At 38.2% G+C, this 18,818-nt stretch overlaps 2 protein-coding genes across 3 annotated transcripts in view; one reads left to right on the top strand and one right to left on the bottom strand.

Annotated features, from left to right (window-relative positions):
• fam91a1 (family with sequence similarity 91 member A1) overlaps positions 1–10,646 on the bottom strand; it is a 27,345-nt gene extending 16,699 nt beyond the window's left edge. Inside the window, exons 1-7 of the mRNA XM_051872757.1 lie at positions 10,358–10,646; positions 9,339–9,423; positions 8,968–9,119; positions 6,093–6,150; positions 1,641–1,708; positions 1,303–1,416; positions 831–921 (exon numbers count right to left, since the gene is read on the bottom strand). Coding sequence (XP_051728717.1) covers positions 831–921; positions 1,303–1,416; positions 1,641–1,708; positions 6,093–6,150; positions 8,968–9,119; positions 9,339–9,423; positions 10,358–10,429 — 640 coding nt within the window. The 5' untranslated portion in view covers positions 10,430–10,646. The remainder of the gene's footprint in view (positions 1–830; positions 922–1,302; positions 1,417–1,640; positions 1,709–6,092; positions 6,151–8,967; positions 9,120–9,338; positions 9,424–10,357) is intronic.
• klhl38a (kelch-like family member 38a) lies at positions 9,452–18,818 on the top strand. Of its 2 annotated transcripts, none has more exons than XM_051872759.1 (4): positions 9,452–10,291; positions 13,968–15,324; positions 15,408–15,513; positions 17,694–18,818. In XM_051872759.1, exons 2-4 carry the CDS (start codon positions 13,969–13,971, stop codon positions 17,990–17,992), a joined length of 1,761 nt encoding a protein of 586 aa, XP_051728719.1. In that variant the 5' UTR covers positions 9,452–10,291; position 13,968; the 3' UTR covers positions 17,993–18,818. The 2 variants fall into 2 exon arrangements, with proteins under 2 accessions (XP_051728719.1, XP_051728718.1); XM_051872758.1 differs by lacking the exon at positions 9,452–10,291 and adding an exon at positions 12,520–13,189.

Below are 18,818 nucleotides of genomic sequence, written 5' to 3'. Positions count from 1 at the left end.
CCAGATTTTTTGGATCAAATGTATCACAATCTTACTAAAAAGTTTTGAACAACACAAACTGATGATTTTATCCAGATCAAAACCAAGATTGCATTTTGTGATCTAATCTGATTTCAGAATCCTTTTTTTCCTCTTGAACAACCCATTTTCAAGATTTGATCTAATCCGATAGCTGAAATCCGATCAGATTACATTTGAACAACCGCCCCTAGAGGATCATGTGGCACTGAAGACTGGAGTAATGGCTGATGAAAATTCAGCGTTGCATCACAGAAATAAATTATATTTTAAAGTATATTAAAATAGAAAATCATTATTTTAAAATGTAATAATATTTCACAATATTCCTTTTTTTCTGTATTTTTGATCAAATAAATGCAGGCTTGATGAGCATAAGAAACTTCTTTCAAAAACATTAAAAATAGTAATGTGTCCAAACTTTTAACTGGTACTGTGTGTACCTTTGCCAAATACATCAATGCTTTACTGCGATTTTAAATGGACAAAATATGCAATATTACTGATAATTGTATTTATTGGTCACAACTATTATTTGTTATTTGCTATAATTTATTTGTCTTTAATTTTCCGTTTTAATGGCTCGGTCACCAGTGCTACCAAATCAGTTTCAACATCTGCAGTACTTAAAAAAGAAGACAATCATCAAAGTCATCATCACTGCATTGCATTAATAAAATTAATAACATCTAGTTTAATTAGTACACGGACTTGAAGTCATGCATGGATCATATCCTGGTTCAATATTATTTCAGTGGTTTTTCCTCTACGTTGGCCTCATAGAAGACTTAAACTGTCTCAGTGACACTCACTCAGAACCACGTTGTACTCCATTGATCCAGCCAGCTGGGGTCCAGAATCTATCAGCTTATCAATGGCCGACTTCTCCGCCACAGAGCAGATCTGGAATCATCCAGCACAAAAGGCCACAGGTATTTCACTCCATTTACAAACCTTCAATCGAACAACTAGAAGAGACTTTGTCCTCTGACAGTTTCATACAGGAAATATGACAGAAAATGTAGCTGTTGAGAATAATTTGGTTCTTTGTTCTGATCTTTTTTCTTTCTTTCTTTTTTTTTTAATTATGTAACTGTTAATGGTGTGTTAGAAAAAATAGAGACTAAGTTGCATCATAACAGAAATATTAAATTAATAATTAAGTTCTATTCTCAATCATTCCATTTCTTTGAAGTAATATTCTTTCCCTTTTTCCATTTCCAAAAGCCTAATTTAATTTTATAAATAAGACTAAATAAACATAGTTAAATTAATCTGTCTTACCCTGATGTCATCCTCTGTGATATATCCGGTCTGTACCACCCACCAGGGCTCTACTGTGATCTCCACAGGTTTTGCTGGCAGAAGATCCCGAGCCGTTTTCCTCCGGAAGAATTTCTAGCCACAGACAGATGCTGCTTAGGCAACCGTGTGAGGTTATCACTGTGTGTACAAAGCACTGCTCTCTATGGATTATATCTTTCATCTTCAAAGGGACCCATGAAACCATCCAGATTTGAGAATCATCTAATGAACATCATGTCGAAATCCCAGGAGAGCTTCCATGGAAGTTAACCAAAAGATCCTAATTGATCTACAGTGTAAAACCAAGAACGACTTACTTTGGAAGACCTGCACTGGTTCATTAGGTCAATGTACTGGTTCCTGCCGATCCCAAGTAGCCTCAGACCTGAAAGGTCAACAGTGAGATCAGTTAATATGCTAATGGATGCTAATTATCAAATACCTTATGTGTGGACACCCAGGGCTTGACATTAACATCCACCAAATGAGGGTGGATTTCAGCAGTGGTGTGTAATGCAGTCACTGCTACAAGCCACTCTGGCGGGTTGAATTGTATATATAATATATACATTTTTCAATAGCAGTCTTTTAAAAAGGCATCTGAAATAATAAACTAAGTGCAATGTAGTGTTGTCAAAAATATCCGTTTTCGATACATATCGATACTGAAATATCTGAAACACTTCAATACTCATTTTCAGCAGAATAGATACACGATACAAGCTGCGCTTTGTTGATCTCATCTCTTCGACAGCGAGTTGACACACAAACCCACCTCCCCTCACTCACTTGTTTCATTTGCTGTGGATAAATATTGTTGGTGTTACAGGGCTTGAATTTTAGTGTGGGATTGCGCATATTGCACATAATTTTACTTGTCCTGCAGATTTTGTGCTCACACCCAAAGTGCGTGCACATAAAGCTTCCTCTCAGTACAAAATTGAGTTCTTTTCTGCTGCTTATTGCACTTAAACAGTCAAATACACCCAAAAAAAATCTAAATGTAGGCCTTGGCGAGTATTCATTTAAACACAGTGAGTTGTGTTTTAAGTGAACGTAAACAGTTGAGAAAGAAAACGCTTGTGTAACAGTATATAATGAATCGTCAGGTCTTAAAGTGACAGCAGCCTAATATACCTGCTGCCAAATTATGAGATAATATTAAAAATATCTATACAACTGATTTTCAATGTCAAAATTGTGGCCAGTGAAAATGCTGAGTGGCTAGTTACTTTTTAAAACCACTAGCCACAGTGGCTGGTGAGCAAAAAAATGTTAATGTCAAGCCCTGTGAACACCTAATCTGCAATCTATGGCCCCGTTTACACCAGGGTCAAAAATTAACGATGGGGGGGTCAAGATAAAGGGGCAAAAAATGCCCATGCACAATTAAACTAAATTTATTATGGTTGTCGCGATTAAAGTTAAATGTGGTAAATGTTAAATGAGGAGTGTTAATTGCTGCATTACATTTAGATCTGCTCATGCTGCATCAGATTTCTTTTTACACGTTTTTGCAGTGTCGAGCATTATAACCAATCACAACTGGTTAAATGTAAGTATTTGAAATTAAAGACAAGACAGATACAATTAATAAGGCAATTATAAAAAAAAATGCCCATACAAAGGTAAGAAATGCCCCTGAAAATCAATTCTCTCTCCATAAACATAAAATTTTGAGCCAAATCATTACTTGAACTTTGGATGTTTGTGCTTCATATGATCTGTGTTTATGCATGTTGACGTCAAGCAAACTGAGGACGTTCAGTGAAGTCTTGCTTACATATATGTACATTTAAAGCAGAATGGAGGATAGACAAGTGAGCAGGTGGCCCTTTCATTTCGTCCAGGACGCATTACCTGCATTTACACTAGTGAGTGGCGCTTTCAAAACACGCTTTTGAAAACTTTGCAAATCATTTGTTTCATACTAGTGATTCAGAGTGCGTATCAAACTGCCAAAGTCACGTTATTTCAGTAAACAAGGCTTCATTACATCATTGTTTCGAAATGTTTTGAAACTTCAATGGTTCACCACTAGTGGGTGATAATCTCCGTGAACCCATAAACCAGTGTCTTGTCTATCTTTTATTTTTAAAGTTTATAAATTTGTAGACATTTTGAATGACACATTTGTATAATAAAAAAGGAAGAGTTTTAGTTAATAGTCTCTTACTGGACTCAAACTCTCCATAAAACAAGCCCTACAATTCAATATAATAAAATAATAAGTAATAAAGTAGGCACTTCATATTTAATGGTATAAAATGATTTGTTAATTGTTAATTTAACAGATTACATTTTCAAAAAAAAAAAAAAAAATTGCAATTGGTTTGAAAAGGGCATTACATTTTGGGGAGTTTTTGTTTCATTTACACCGTTTTGACCAGCAGGCGTCGCCAGCGTGTGGTGTCTTGATGCTTCGAAACAGTGAATAATTTTTTTGTGAAGCAATTGGTTGAGTTAATTCATAGTTTCAAAAAGCTTAGTTTACACTACAAATGCAATGTGGTTTACATGCGTTTTCGACAACTTCCGAATACGTTTTCCTTGTAATTGGTAGGACATCATGGATGTCCTTTAGTGTTCAGAGGAACCTCTGTGACTTCGACATATTCCTCTATGCACCAGATCCTGCTTTGCTGGGGCCTCAGCAGCCTGTCCCTCCCCATGCATAGGACACAGGGGTCTGGGATCATTAGAGAAGGCCAGGCCTGACTGAGACATGCCAGGCATGATGCCAAAGGCTGTGGGGTGAGCTGTGAAGGGCAGGAGAGCAGTCTCACTTCAGACAAACAGATTAGAGCGAGAGACCCATGCATGGCCTGCTGGCTACCTTCTGTCTACCCAACCTAAAGACCATGTTCTCTGAGATCTCTGAGCATGCACAGCCCAGCCAGCTATGGTGGGCCAAATACAATTATTTGTTTCATAACATAGTTTAATGTTGTGCTATTATGTCAATGATTTTGTACCCAGATGCTTTGGAGTGCAAATGTATGTATAAGTGGTTATACTGTAACGCCTTCTACACAATTCACTTTAATCTATGCCTGCAATTCACATAAAAGTGATGACTTCAATTCCCATTGGATACGCCAGCACATCTTTCATTTGAATAATGATGAGACATATAGGTAAATGTAAGAGTTTTGTAAAATACTCTAAAATTCCATGCCTTCTTTTTCCACAAAATAATACAGTATGTGATGGTTTGTCTTGTTGTCGGGAGCTTGTAGACTATTATATTGCTCCTTCGTGGTGATTTCAGAAATCGTATTCATAAATGCATAATCCAACTAGCTGTAGGAAATACCATAGTCCAAAGTCTGAATACATTTTATGTCAGTTTCTGACTACTTACACAGTATTCTACACTTGAACTTGCGGAACTATTGATTTCAGTGCTATAAATTCGGTGTTTGTTGAATACTGGGCATACTGTGCTTCTAAACTACATTTGACATTCAATTTGATGGGTCTTGCTTGATATTTGATATTTATAATAAAAAAACAAAAAAACAATTACAGTCAAACCAAAAATTATTCAGCCATTTTTGATATATTTTTACTAGTGTGTGCAGGACACTATAGTTCATTTATGTAAGTGAGGATAGCAAAAAAAAGTAAACTGTGACATATTATACCCAAAAATTCTTCATACAGTGGACCACCAGTAAAACTGATTAAAATTTGGAAACAAAAATTATTCAGACGCTTTGACCTGACCATGTTTTGCTTATTTGTTATCTGACATAATTAAGATAATTTTTTTCTGACACAGATTAACTATGATATCTTGTCATATTTTATTAAATTTTGGTTTGACTGTACTTTGGAAATTACATTGATTGCTGGCTGAATCAATTGAAGGACTAATTTTTGAGTTTTACCACTCTATGGCTTGAACAGATTCAACTTAAATCAACACTATTTAATGTAATTTTAACATCACCGAAAGTAATTTTAAATGTTACTTTACCATTGGTATGACAGAACATGCATTTTATTATTTTTAATTTAATAATTTTATAAACAAAATTCATATTTCATTTTTTCATAATGTGACATTTTTATGAACTGTTTCATTTCTGGTTTAAAATAAGGTTCAATTCGTTAACATTTGTTAATGCATTAGGAATCATAAATTAACAATGAACAATACAGCATTTATTATTGTAGGAAAATGTTAATTTCTACATATATAAATATATGTTTATTTAACATTTCAGTTACAATATAAATTGACATTTGTTAATGTATTATAAATGAACATGAATTAACAATGAACAGAAGTACATTCATAAATTAATATTAAGCTAGTGCTATAAAAAAAAATGCTGTAAAAATGCTCATTTTTAATTTATAATACCTAAAGCATTAACTCATGATAACAAATTTGACCTTATTGTAAAATGTTAACAATATTCCTTAAATACTATTTTGCTAATCATAATTTCTGTGTAAATGCATTTATGCCGCCTTGAGCAGCATTAAACAGTAAATGTATCTGATACCTTTGTGGTATATATATGGCAAATTTGCAGTGTAAAGTGGCATTGCTAAGTTACTTCCAAAGCAATAGCTAAACACATTAATTAAAATATTTTCCGTACTTTCATATTAGTCAGAGTATCTCTGTGCCACTTCATTTTGAGTGGCCAATGTTCAGCCGTCTCTAGTGGCTTGTGGCCTCGTTATTGTGCATGAGCAGTCAGCAACAGTAACAAATAATGATTCCGAGTTCAGACAGAGAGAAAACAACTTACAGTCAGCAGCAGTGAAGTTGGGCAGGGAATCATAACTCTTCTCACAATTCATGATGTCCTGAATGAAGGGGAAAGAGATTAGGTTGTGTACTTCAAATGAAATGAAGTTTCAAAACAATCATTCACCTAAGAGTTATGACTGTGTCTTCCTTGTGCCTTTCAAAACCCATATGACCTTCTTTCCTCCATGGAAATCAAAACGAAATGTTTACAGCAGAATGTCCAGCTGCTCTTTCCTATATAATAAAAGTGAATGATGGCCATGGCTAATCTTTATCACATAAAGCATCAAAGAGCTTCAGATGATGTAAAATACAGCCTGGTTGAAAACCTGGTTCCCATCCACTTTCTGTCATGCTGGGTTGATGCAGAGAATGAACAAAAAAGGATCTACTTGCAGCAGTAAGATGTTTAATGAAAAAATACAAAAATAACAAAATACTCAGGTAACTTTAAACACTTGACACGCGAACAGAACAACCTCTATACAACGATGACAACGAACCACCAAGGATACAGAGGACTAGAGAACAAAGGAAAGAAACTCAACTACAAACAGGTGTGTAACTCAAATCAGTAAACAAAGGCAACTAAAAAGGTGAAGCAGGAAAGCAAAAACCAAAACTAATGGTACGTTTCATAGGCGCCGATCCCCCGAGCACCCACGGAAATGGTCGAGCACCCACGGAAAAATACGAGATATTGTCCATTGATTTAACCAATGAAAAATCGATTGCAGCTTTCAGACACGATTATCTTCACCTTTTCATAGTTTATTTGAGGCCGTTTCTATTGTGTTATTTTAATGAAAAATGCCAAGTAATGCGCGAGCACAAATCTTTCAGCTCGCAGGCGGATTTCCTTCACTCTCGCACTCAACTGGACGCGCGCTCAAACTCAAACTCTCTTCTTGCTCTTTCTCTAGAATGGTCTTCTTATTGTAAGTGCTTATTATAAATAGGTATTTACTGAATTATTTTATTTAGTGAGCCGCTACTGACCATCAGATATCAATGAGAGCGCGACAACACTCATGGAAGGAATGTGCTTTTGTTTGGTTGGTAAGGCATAATTTGCGGGTGGGACAAGTCCCCACCACTTTTTTGAAACATTTTGCTTCACGGATAGCCTATAATGCAAATGAAACACCCAGTTGATGTTAATTTGTGTTAAATAAGCAATCTGGCGCTGGAATGTGTTGTTTTTTTTTAAAATCATGCTGCTGCTTTCAGTGGCGGAACGTTCTCTTGTCTTCACATAGACGAGCGCGTCAGTCTATCGCCAATGGTGTTGCGGGAACTCTATTCTTTCCAGAGAAATCATTAACAAAATGCACACAAACGTGTCCCTGCTCTTGAATCTTTATATACAATCATTAATAAACATCTTTGGTCTTATTGAGAGAAAAAAAAAAAAAAAAAAAAACTAATCGAGGGCAGATTAGAACCACTGATGATTAGAACCCGGAATGTCTGACTCGCATAGCAAAAGTTCTGCCACTAGACCGCATGAGAATATGAACATTTAGCACAGGTCCATATATATATATCATATGCACTGGGCACCCACCGGCAGAAACATAAATCGCCGCATATGGTACGTTTACATGACAATGATGTACTAAAATCTGACAAGTTTTTCCTTTGTGTTTTTCATGTACAGACAACAACGTTGGTAACAGTGTTGAAGAAAATTACTTAATGCAAGTTACTGATTACGTAACTCGCATTACTTGTAATGCGTTACCCCCAACACTGGTTGTCAAAACGATTCCTGTTCACACGGATCTGTGAAAATGACTAAAAACGCTGTATTCTGCTGCCAGGCCAGTAGATGGCGATGTCACTTTGTAAAGAAACACTACACGCCTATAGACTGAACACGTAATACGCATGCGCATGACTTCACTGTTTTCACAAATTTTGTAGCTTACACGGAGATGATAACGGTATCATTTTCAAAAACTTGCACTTTGAATCTTTGAAGTTTGCATTTTCAGGCCTTAAAAACACTCTTGTAAATGAATGGCCAAAAGGCATAAAAAGTGTTACATTTTTTGTTGAGTGTCGTGTAAATGGCCCCTCAAACACACACAAACCAAACATAACCCTGACACTTTCATTGCATGGAAAAGAGCAGCATTAAAACCTTTCCTTTTGTGTTTCTCAGAAGAAAAAAAGTCATACAGATTTGAAATGACATGAGAGTGAGTAAATAATGAGAGTGAACTTTCCTTTATGCTCTCAGAACATCAGAATATATATTTCAAAATGTACCAAGACTAAAACTTACTGCTGGTAAATGAATTTGTTTAAGTCACACAGACAGAAAGCAGACACTGTTGTTTTATACAATTAAATATGGTAAGCTGACACATTGCATGAGTCATCTACAGTAATCTTCATAAGCTCAAACAAAAATTACCCGTCTGGAGCATTGTCACAATGCAGAACTTATACTGTAATGATCATTAACAAGAGCGACAATAAAATGGTAAACAGTTAATACTTCTCTATCATTAGAGGAAGAAAAACAATTGCATACTAGATCAGTGAAACACTAAACACTTGGATGCCAGCCCACGTCTACCATATGTTACAACAGTTTTCACAGCATCAATGGTAACTGTAGACCAAATAATTTGGAAGGGCTGTTTGAGAAAATTAAATTAATTCTTTAGAGATGTGGCCTACACATTGTGCTGTGGTGCTTAGGTGGGCAGTGCAGGTTTGAGTTTAGCATCATTTGCCACTCCTCCCTATTCTCCCCATTATTATTTATTCTCTCTTAACAAACAATTAAAAACAGAAAAAAGTACAAAACAAAAAAAAATGCTTTCCAAACATTTCAAGACTTTAAGAGTTTAAGAGCGAACCTCCATGATGCTGATGTAGTAGGAGAAGGGGGTGACCCGCAGACCCTTGACCATGATGTCAGACAGGTGGTAGGGGTAGAGCATCAGATGCTCTCGGCTGTACTTCAACAGCTCCTCGTAATACTTGCGTTCATCCTTCTTCACATGCCTGACTGTTAAAAAAAAGAGGTTTTTGACAGTGTTGTGGGACACTAAATCAGGGCAATGATTCGGTCATTATTTCAATGTAATTACATCTGCTAACAGAAGCTACACTGAGCTCTTTGGTCTGCCAGAGTGGAGTGAGAAATACCTTGGCACATTGTCAGAATGAAAAATAGGAGTTATGGAAGAGAAAAGTAACAGATTTTCTGAGTTGATCTAACACTTACCTAGGTTATTGCGGAAGCGTAACTGGTTTCGGATACTGTACAGAAGAACCTGCTTGTCATATTCACGTTGCGAGTTTCCAAGACTCTATGAATAAAGAAAAATCGCAATTAAAATGCAAAGCAGATATGAGAGAAAGTGCGAAAACATTTAATCCCAACAGATTTAACACAATGCACGAACAGTAAACACATAATGTTTGACACTATTTATGAGAATGTGAATTTGACTGTGAATCTGAATTGAATGTGAAAGAAAAATCAATTGCCAAGTCAAAATTCATTTCCACATGAAAAATATATTTCAACATTATCAAGTATTTCCAAAGCCGCATTTTCTATATTATAAACATTTATTGATAACCCAATATTATGTCAACATTTGTCTCATTTTGTTTCCATTTTAACCCTTTGATGCATGTTTCCAATTCCCATCCCCACAATTATTATATTCTAGTTTATATTGGAGTTGACAGTGGACAACTCTCAAAATATATCATTTTGATGAATAAATCAAATCAATAAAAAAAAAGCTTAAAAAAAGAAATTCAATAAATACTAATAAAGAAACAATAAAACATATAAATAAATAAATAAAACAATGAATAAATATTATAAAATGAATATATAATATGTCCACTGCAAAGTTGACACGCACACATCTTATGCGATAATTCATTTATTCAAAAAGGGCAATTCCAACTGTCTTTAAAACAAAAACCTTTTCAATTGTCTATTTTAGGCTTCCTATATCTTTTGATCTGATACTCATGGACTGGTGTCATGCAGAGGAATCTGATGACAGTGACGACAATGATAATGATGATGATGATGATGATGTGTGTGTGTGTGTGTGTGTGTGTGTGTGTGTGTGTGTGTGTATAATTACGGATGAATGAATGAGATGAATGACAGAATATCTGGATATCATGCTGATGCTGTGAATTATTATGCAGGTAGGACAGGCAGTGATGGCAAATGTTTGTGTGTGATAAAGACATGTGAGCTGTGTGTTACTGTACCTGTTTGACATTTGCTGGCAGTTTGTTCCACGGGTAATTCTGCCTGATGTGAAATTCAACGTCCGTGTTCATTGCTGGACTCGAGCTCCACGGTTATTCAAATACTTACGGGCTTTCGGGTAAGTCCGAGATGACTATACCCTCCCGGTACTTATTCAGTGATAAGTCACCGTTGAGCTATTAAATATCTCCTTTCCAAATGTTATTTTAGCCTTGACAGTGAACGTCTACTTCCTTGTTGTATTTCTAAGCGAGCCTTCGTCACGCTTCTGGCTATGTACGTCACTTCCGCTAAGCGAGTGACGAAAAGGGGTTAGTTGGAAGTGCGGTAGTGATGGGAGGTCTGACTCATTTTTGCGTATCTTTCTTTCAAACGGTTCGTTTCAATTAACGGGTTCGAAAAACTTATTCGGCGGTTCTTTCCGTGGTCTCTCTGACATCCCGGCGAGCACATATCGCTGTTTATTATGGGTGTCATGTTATGTTTTATTAATCAGGGTTCTACTGTAATTTCATGTATGCCAGTTCAGTTATTGCAGTCATGATTCGGTTTATAGTCTTTCAGAAGTTAAATAGGCTATAAGTTCGGACTGCTGGGACTGATTTAGTCCGATTCGTGAAAGAATTGTTCAACCGTTTTTTTAAGTGGGTTCAACTGATTCATGGAAAAGATCCGACTCAAATGAACAATTCGTCCACAAATGAGACATCGTTGCAGAACAAACATTAATACCCATTACATCAAATGTAGTTCAAAAAGGGTGTAACCAAAATAAACCCCGATAGCATAAAAGGAAACCCATTATACTAAATCTTTGCTCACACCTTATTATTTAAGTTTTTGATGTTCACAGGCTCCAACTTTGTCTTTTATTGGTTGTAAGAAGAACTGCACATTTCTGTTATCATATTATTAATCTTTAAAGACATAAGCATACAAAATGTTCCCTAAAAACAAGAAATATCTTCAATGGGACAGTTTTTATTGAGAAATGCATTACCACACCTATGAGCATGATAATGCCACTAGGTTAGAAAGAAAAGCAAACACAGCTGTGTTCATTCCAGGGAAGAGGTGGCAATGCTAAAGATGTTGCTCCCTTGCTGACATTCCAGACTCCGTGGAATTCAAGGACTGTCATATAATCTGCCTAGATGCATGTTTGTTTTTCTTTCCCTCTCCTCCAATCTAAACATGACAGTAATTCATCTTCTCCCAACATGATGATAGGGCTATAAGGAGTATCTGCACCAGTATCTAGCGTTCAGTTCATACGAGATGTAATTTTTTTATTTGCTTTGCTGTCTTTATAATTTGCTTTTATATTGACTTTATTCAATTTCATAAAAGTAATTATTTGTTAAAGGATTAGTTCACTTTCAAATGAAAATTAGCCCAAGCTTTACGCACCCTCAAGCCATCCTTGGTGTATATGACTTTCTTCTTTCATATCAACACAATCGGAGAAATATTAATAAATATCCTGATGCATCCGAGCTTTATAATGGCAGTGAACAGGGTTCACGAGTATGAGCTGATGAAAGTGCATCCATCTACATCCATCCATCATAAATGTGTACTCCACACGGCTCCAGGGGGTTAATAAAGTCCTTCTGAAGCGAATCGATGCATTTGTGTAAAAAAATATCCGTATTTAATAAGTTATTAAGTAAAATATCTAGCTTCCGCTAGACCGCCTTTCCGTATTCAACGTACAAAGAAAGTGTAAAACTTTGCAGTCCTACGCCTTCCCTATTCTTACGGAAAAAAAGTGTAACTGACTCAATGCCAGTTTACACTTTCTTCGTAACTTGAATACGGAAGGCAGTCTGGTGGAAGCTAGATATTTTACTTCATAACTTCATAACTGGATATTTTTTTTACACAAACACATCGCTTCTCTTCATAAGGCCTTTATTAACCCCCAGAGCCGTGTAGAGTACATTTATGATGGATGGATGCAGACGGAAGCACTTTCTTCAGCTCATACTAGTGATCCCTGTTCACTGCCATTATAAAGCTTGGATGCGTCAGGATATTTATTAATATATCCCCGATTGTGTTCATCAGAAAGAAGAAAGTCATATACACCTAGGATGGCTTGGCTTGAGGGTGAGTAAAGCTTGGGCTAATTTTCATTTAAAAGTGAACTAATCCTTTAATCTGTCAGTATAGGACTTCCACTGATGAACAACAAGAACCAATGATGAAACAAGACTTACTTCAAAACCACAAAATTGTCATATCAAAATAAAAAGACATGAACATAAATGCAGAGTTGAAAATGCCGAAAGGCTTATATGAATGTCCGTCTTAACAGGCAGGTAAATAGCCGCCTGTTGTGGTCTTCTCCTTATCTTCTCAAACAAGAGGCAAATCAAGGTAACCGGGCCTAACTGTTCAGCTGTTCACCGCACTCATCCTAGCCATCAGCACTGCACTATATTTACCAGCTTCCTGGGTTACACAAGCCTGCCAAGGGGTGTGCACAAGCCCTCGACCCCTTCCTCTGTCCTCCGGATAAGCCTAGCTCTCTGTCACTGCCATAGTAAACACACAAAAAGCATGGTGCACGGCCCACCGCTGTGGGAACAAACAAGGGGAGGGTCACATGTGAGACCCGGAGGACAGCAGCCCTCTAGACTATTCTAGGTAACTGGAATGTACACAGCGACCTCATGGCAAACTCCAAACTTGAGACCTCATGTCTTTCTCCATGCCACTTTTGACTGTGTCGTCTTTGAGAGAGAAATTTGGGAGAAATGTATTTGCTTTTATTCTGCTGAACTGTATCTGATTCACATTGGAACTTGAGTGTGAAGAACAAACAGGTTAGTTCAAGAGCTATTTACATGATTGTACAATGTACAAATACAAATTCTGATATAGGGCATTTGCTTTTCCTGAATTGTCCTGCTACTTTATATGTTAACTAGTTCAAATCTCTAGTCTCTAGTTTGAATCCTTATTTATGAAGGTTCTCTTATGGTAGTTATTGTCACTCAGCCATTTTCACAACCGATAGTTTGCTGTCTATTTTGAAGCTGTCTTTTTTAAACGAGTGCCACTGAAATATGATATGGTATCTTTTTTTCTTTGGGGAATACTTTCAGCCTTGTTGTGGTGTCTCAGAATGGTGATTAATAATAAGAAAAAAACAATTAGCATCCCAAAATAGAGGTCAGGCAGGCCCATGTGATCTGGAGTGAAATAAAATCAGTAGCTGTCTCTGGGGTGATTAGACGACTTAGTGTTGATAATAGCCCCATGAAATGTCCCCGTCTAAATGGTTAGGCTGTCAAGGGCAAACCTACTGAGGGGATCAGAAACAGCTGGCAAGTGATACAACGACGTTGATAAACTTAGCTTTGATAGGGAAATGTAGCCAAGCGCTATACATGAATGCATTAAAATGATTTAAGGGACACTGGAATAGAACACTGTGGAGCGGAACATCCGGGGTGATAAAGTAACAGAGAAAGAGAGCTTAAAGGGAGGGAGGATAGGTTGTGTGGTGCTCATGACAACAGCAAACCGTAACTTCTTACTCATCGTGACTGAACGGTAATGTTTATTAGCCATTAAACTCTCAATCCTTCCCCTTTGCAGCATGGCTAGTACATCAACAGAGGTCTTTCCGTTCAAGGACCAAGAGCTCCCTGCTCACCTCCTGTTTCAGTTGAACATATTGAGACATGAGCAGATCTTTACCGATGTGATCTTGTGCACTGAAGACAGGGAGATCCCTTGCCACAGGAACGTCTTGGTTTCCAGCAGCCCATACTTCCGAGCCATGTTCTGCAGCAGCTTTCGGGAGAGCAGCCAGGCTAGAGTGGACCTGAAAGGGATCACATCGGACGTCATTGAATGTGTTGTGGATTACATCTATACTGGTACCATCACCATCACCATGGAGCTTGTGCTGCCCCTGATGCAGGCGGCCTCCATGCTGCAGTACGGGAGGCTCTTTGAGGCCTGCTCCACCTTCCTACAGGAACAGCTCAATCCGGAAAACTGCCTGAGCATGATCCGGCTCTCAGAGATCCTTCACTGTGAAAGCCTCAAGGAGAGAGCCAAAGAGATGGCCGTGCGGTGTTTCTCGGATGTAGCTGCTTCTGAGGACTTCTGCGAACTTTCCCTTCCTGAGCTAATGTGTTACCTGGAGGACGACCGACTGTGCGCGGAGGAGGAGCAGGTTTTTGAGACGTTACTTGCTTGGATCCACCATGACCCCTTCTCCCGCCGAGGAGCAATTCACGACCTCTTCAAGAAGGTCCGGTTGCGGTACATCCATCCGACGTACCTCTTCCAGTTTATCGCCAATGATCCGCTCGTCCAGTCATCTACGCTGTGCACTGAGATCATTGAGTCTGTGCGACGTCTGATGTTTTCCGTAAGCGCCAAATGCGCTCGAGAGCTGAAGCCTCTCTGGACCACACCGCGTCGCTACACGTGCCGGGAGACTCTGGTGGTGGTTGGAGGCCGCAAAAACAACGAACAGACGTCTCGGGAGGCACTTCTCTACGACGAAAGGACACAACGTTGGCAGTGGCTCGCTAAACTACCTTTGCGGCTCTACAAGGCGGCGTATGTCTGTATTCACAGCATTCTGTACGTGGTGGGTGGCCTCAGTCTTAGTCTGGTATCTGGAGACAGTGCGGTTAGTGCCACGGTGTACACCCTCTCATTGAAGACAAACCAGTGGAGGACCGCCGAACCCATGCTAGTGCCACGGTATGCCCATCAATGCGTCTCCTACCTTCACTTTATCTTCGCTCTTGGTGGAATAGGGCCGAATAAGCAGATCTCAAATACAGTAGAGCGCTACAACAGCATGTTCAATCAATGGGAGGCCATGGCGCCGATGCCCACAGCAGTCCTACACCCTGCAGTGGCGGCCAACGACCAGAGGATTTATGTGTTTGGAGGCGAGGATGCCTTGCAGAACCCAGTGAGGCTAATACAGGTAACAAAAGTCATTCAGAAAAGATAATCTGTGCTTCGCTCAAGGTGTGATCCCTCATGACAAACGCCACTCATCTTTCCAAGGTTTATCACATCTCCCGCAACTTGTGGTCTAGACTGGAAACCAGGACAGTGAAGAATGTCTGCGCACCTGCTGCTGTGATAGAAGACAAGATTTACATTGTTGGAGGTGAGTAAATATTGTAAGAGAAATATGTAAAATACAGATTTTTGTAATTTATTTATTTAAAAAAAGACAATTTAGTTTAGGGATTCTCAACATTTTTGACTTTGATCTCCCATTGCTCACAACAATATTTAAAGGGTTAGTTCACCCAAAAATGAAAATTCTGTCATTAAGTACTCACCCTCATGTCGTTCCACACCTGTAAGACCTTTGTTCATCTTCAGAATACAAATTAACACAAATTAAATTAATATTTTTCATAAAATCCGATGGCTCAGTGAGGCCTGCGTTGCCAGCAAGATAATTAACACTTTCAGATGCCCAGAAAGCTACTAAAGACGTATTTAAAACAGTTCATGTGACTGCAGTGGTTCAACCTTAAAGGTGCAGTAAGTGGTATTTGAACTACGCTGTTGGACATTGTTAATAGAGACAGAGTGACACACGTCATAATCTGAAAACCATGCCCACCGGGGGGGAAAACAATCCAACCGTCTCCATTGACTTTGTATTGCGTGAGGCTGCCTCCTTGTCATTTCTGACTTATAACAAAAAACAGAACAATGTCTAAAAGCTGCTATGTGACAAGGTGTACAGGAAATAAGCTAAAAAAAAAAAAAGAACCAAAAACTCAGAAGTTTTTATAAGCTGTCGACCCAAAAAACGAGCGTTTAAGGACTAAAAAGTGGATACAGGCGATTGAGACAGAGCGCGACATGTCATATTACTATGAGAACTACGCCCACTGGAGGGTAACGTAATCAGCGACAGGAAATGTAATATATAAAACTGACATTTGGAAACAAAATGTTCACTGCACACGTAGGCTTACTGAGGCATACTGAGTGTCAGGATCCCAAAATTTACCCATTCTTCCTGCTGATGCTTCATGTCTTATTGCCTGTATCCACTTTTGTCTCCTTAAAGGTTGGCTTTTACGGTTCGGTAGCTTATAAAAACTAGTTCTGGGTTTTTTAGCTTGTTTGCTGTACACCTTGTCACACAGCAGCTTTAAGACATTGTTCTGTTTTTTGTAATAAGTCAGAAATAACAAGGAGGCAGCCTCACGCAATACAAAGTCAATGGAGACAGTATCAAACTGCCAAAGTCACGTGATTTCAGTAAACGAGGCTTTGTTACATGATAAGTGTTTCGAAATTTCAATGGTTCACCATTGGGGGCCGTGACTGGCAGTTTGATAGATGCTCCGGACCACCTAAACAAAAGATTGTAGTCACATGAACTGTTTTAAATACATCTTTAGTAGTTTTCTGGGCATTGAAAGTGTTAGTTATCTTGCTGGCAATGCAGGCCTCACTGAGCCATCGGATTTTATGAAAAAATATCTTAATTTGTGTTCCGAAGATGAATGAAGGTCTTACAGGTGTGGAATGACATGAGGTGAGTAATTAATGAGAGAATTTTCATTTTTGGGTGAACTAACCCTTTAAAGGCCCCCTAGCCAAGTTTTTCAAAACTTGTTTTAATCTACAGAATCTCCTAGTTTCTATAAATTATATATATATAAAGTGAATAAAATAATTAGAATTAAAATGAAAATAATTACATTTCTGGATTCCAGAAGTCTTAGGAGTGAATGTTCTTCAGTGTTCCCACTCTTTTTAAAAAATGAATTTATGTTATTCTTTCAGCCGTTCATGATTTAATGGATAAGAATTAGGGATGATTTATATATATATATATTTATATATATATATGTCAGAGCTTGGCATAACTAAAAAAAGGAAAAATGCTCATGGAATTGTAATATTTTAATATTTTACATGACATTTCCAGGTTTAGAACACACTTACCTCATATATCCAGATTTTCTATACATTGGGAAGCCTGGTTCTTCAAAGAAAAAACGGTTGTTGAGGGGGTGAATTAAAATAAGAAATATCTTTATTTTATAAATGATCTTGAGGACCCCTAGTGGGCCCCGGCCCCTTGGTTGAGAACCACTGATTTAGTTGAATAACTTAACAATGACAGGCAAAACATGCAAAACATACAAAACATACATAAAACTTGTATAATTTAGCCTCAAAACTAAACTCATGTCATGATTAATGCCCCATGCCCCTTCCTAGGATCATACAATATTCCAACCATGAAACATTATGCATCATTTGATGAGTTGATACATTAATTAAACTGCTGTGTATTGACAATCATTTTAGGATACACAAGAAGAGTGATTGCCTACGACACCAAAGCTAATAAGTTTGTGAAGTGCGCGAACATGAAGGAGAGAAGGATGCACCATGCGGCCACAGTCATCAATAACAAACTCTATGTGACCGGAGGACGCTTCCTCAATGCTCATGATGTCATCGAGGACTCCGACTGCTTTGAGTGCTATGACCCTAAAACAGACGTGTGGACTTCTAAAGGATCTTTACCGTACAAACTATTTGATCACGGTTCACTATCGCTGATCTGCGTCTCCAACCGCCCCAACCACCCCAACCCACCATGATTGCTTAGAAGGTGCAACATCTCTGCTTGGGCATCCCGTTCGCTCCCCTGCTCATTAAGGGAAATGAAAAATATGGGGCCACAGCTGAGACTGGAAACCATCTGAGGAAGGTTGCATTCGTTTGTGGGTTGAGTATATCTCAGCTGTGGCTTTGATGGTATGCTGCTGGTGCTCGCCAGCATCTGTGCCGTCTTAAATCAAAAGAGATTTGAGTTGGCAATTGCAAGTGTCACAGTGGACCTCAGGGAGTGAGCCCAGGACCTCAGAGCAAAACGGCAGACTTATGCAATGCACGGCTGTCCCTACAGAACTGTGACCCAGAAATCTTCAGACAGATGTTTTTCATCAGAACAGCTTGGGCAGCAAAATTTTAGTCAATAGTGCCTTGTTAGCCTGAATTTAATTGGAATGCAGGAGATGTGATGATCTTTTAAGCCAGTGTAAAATCTACAAGCTTTAGGACATGACTGTGATGAAGTAATTGGTGAAGTGAAGAGAACATTCCCTCAGAGCTATGGTGTGTGGTCAGATCTATGTAATTAACAAAGGCCAAAAACAAACCTAATGGATCATGAAATGCTTGATGTACCATGTACGCTAAAAGTATGTGGACACCTGCTTCTAATTAACAGAGTTTACTGTTTCTGCTAAACACACTATTAACAGAAGCATAAAATCAAGCATACAGCTATGCAATCTGCTAAGACGAACATTTTCAGTATGGGGCCTGTGTCTGTTCCTGCAGGATAATGTGACAGTGACAGTTCCTTACCTGTTGTAATGAATCAACTAAATTAAAAAATATGATGTCAGTTTTAATTAATAA

This window comes from Ctenopharyngodon idella, chromosome 19, assembly GCF_019924925.1.
Source record: "Ctenopharyngodon idella isolate HZGC_01 chromosome 19, HZGC01, whole genome shotgun sequence".
Lineage (NCBI taxonomy): Eukaryota > Metazoa > Chordata > Actinopteri > Cypriniformes > Xenocyprididae > Ctenopharyngodon > Ctenopharyngodon idella.
Note: the sequence above shows the minus strand (reverse complement) of the source record. Positions and strands in the feature narration are given on the sequence as shown.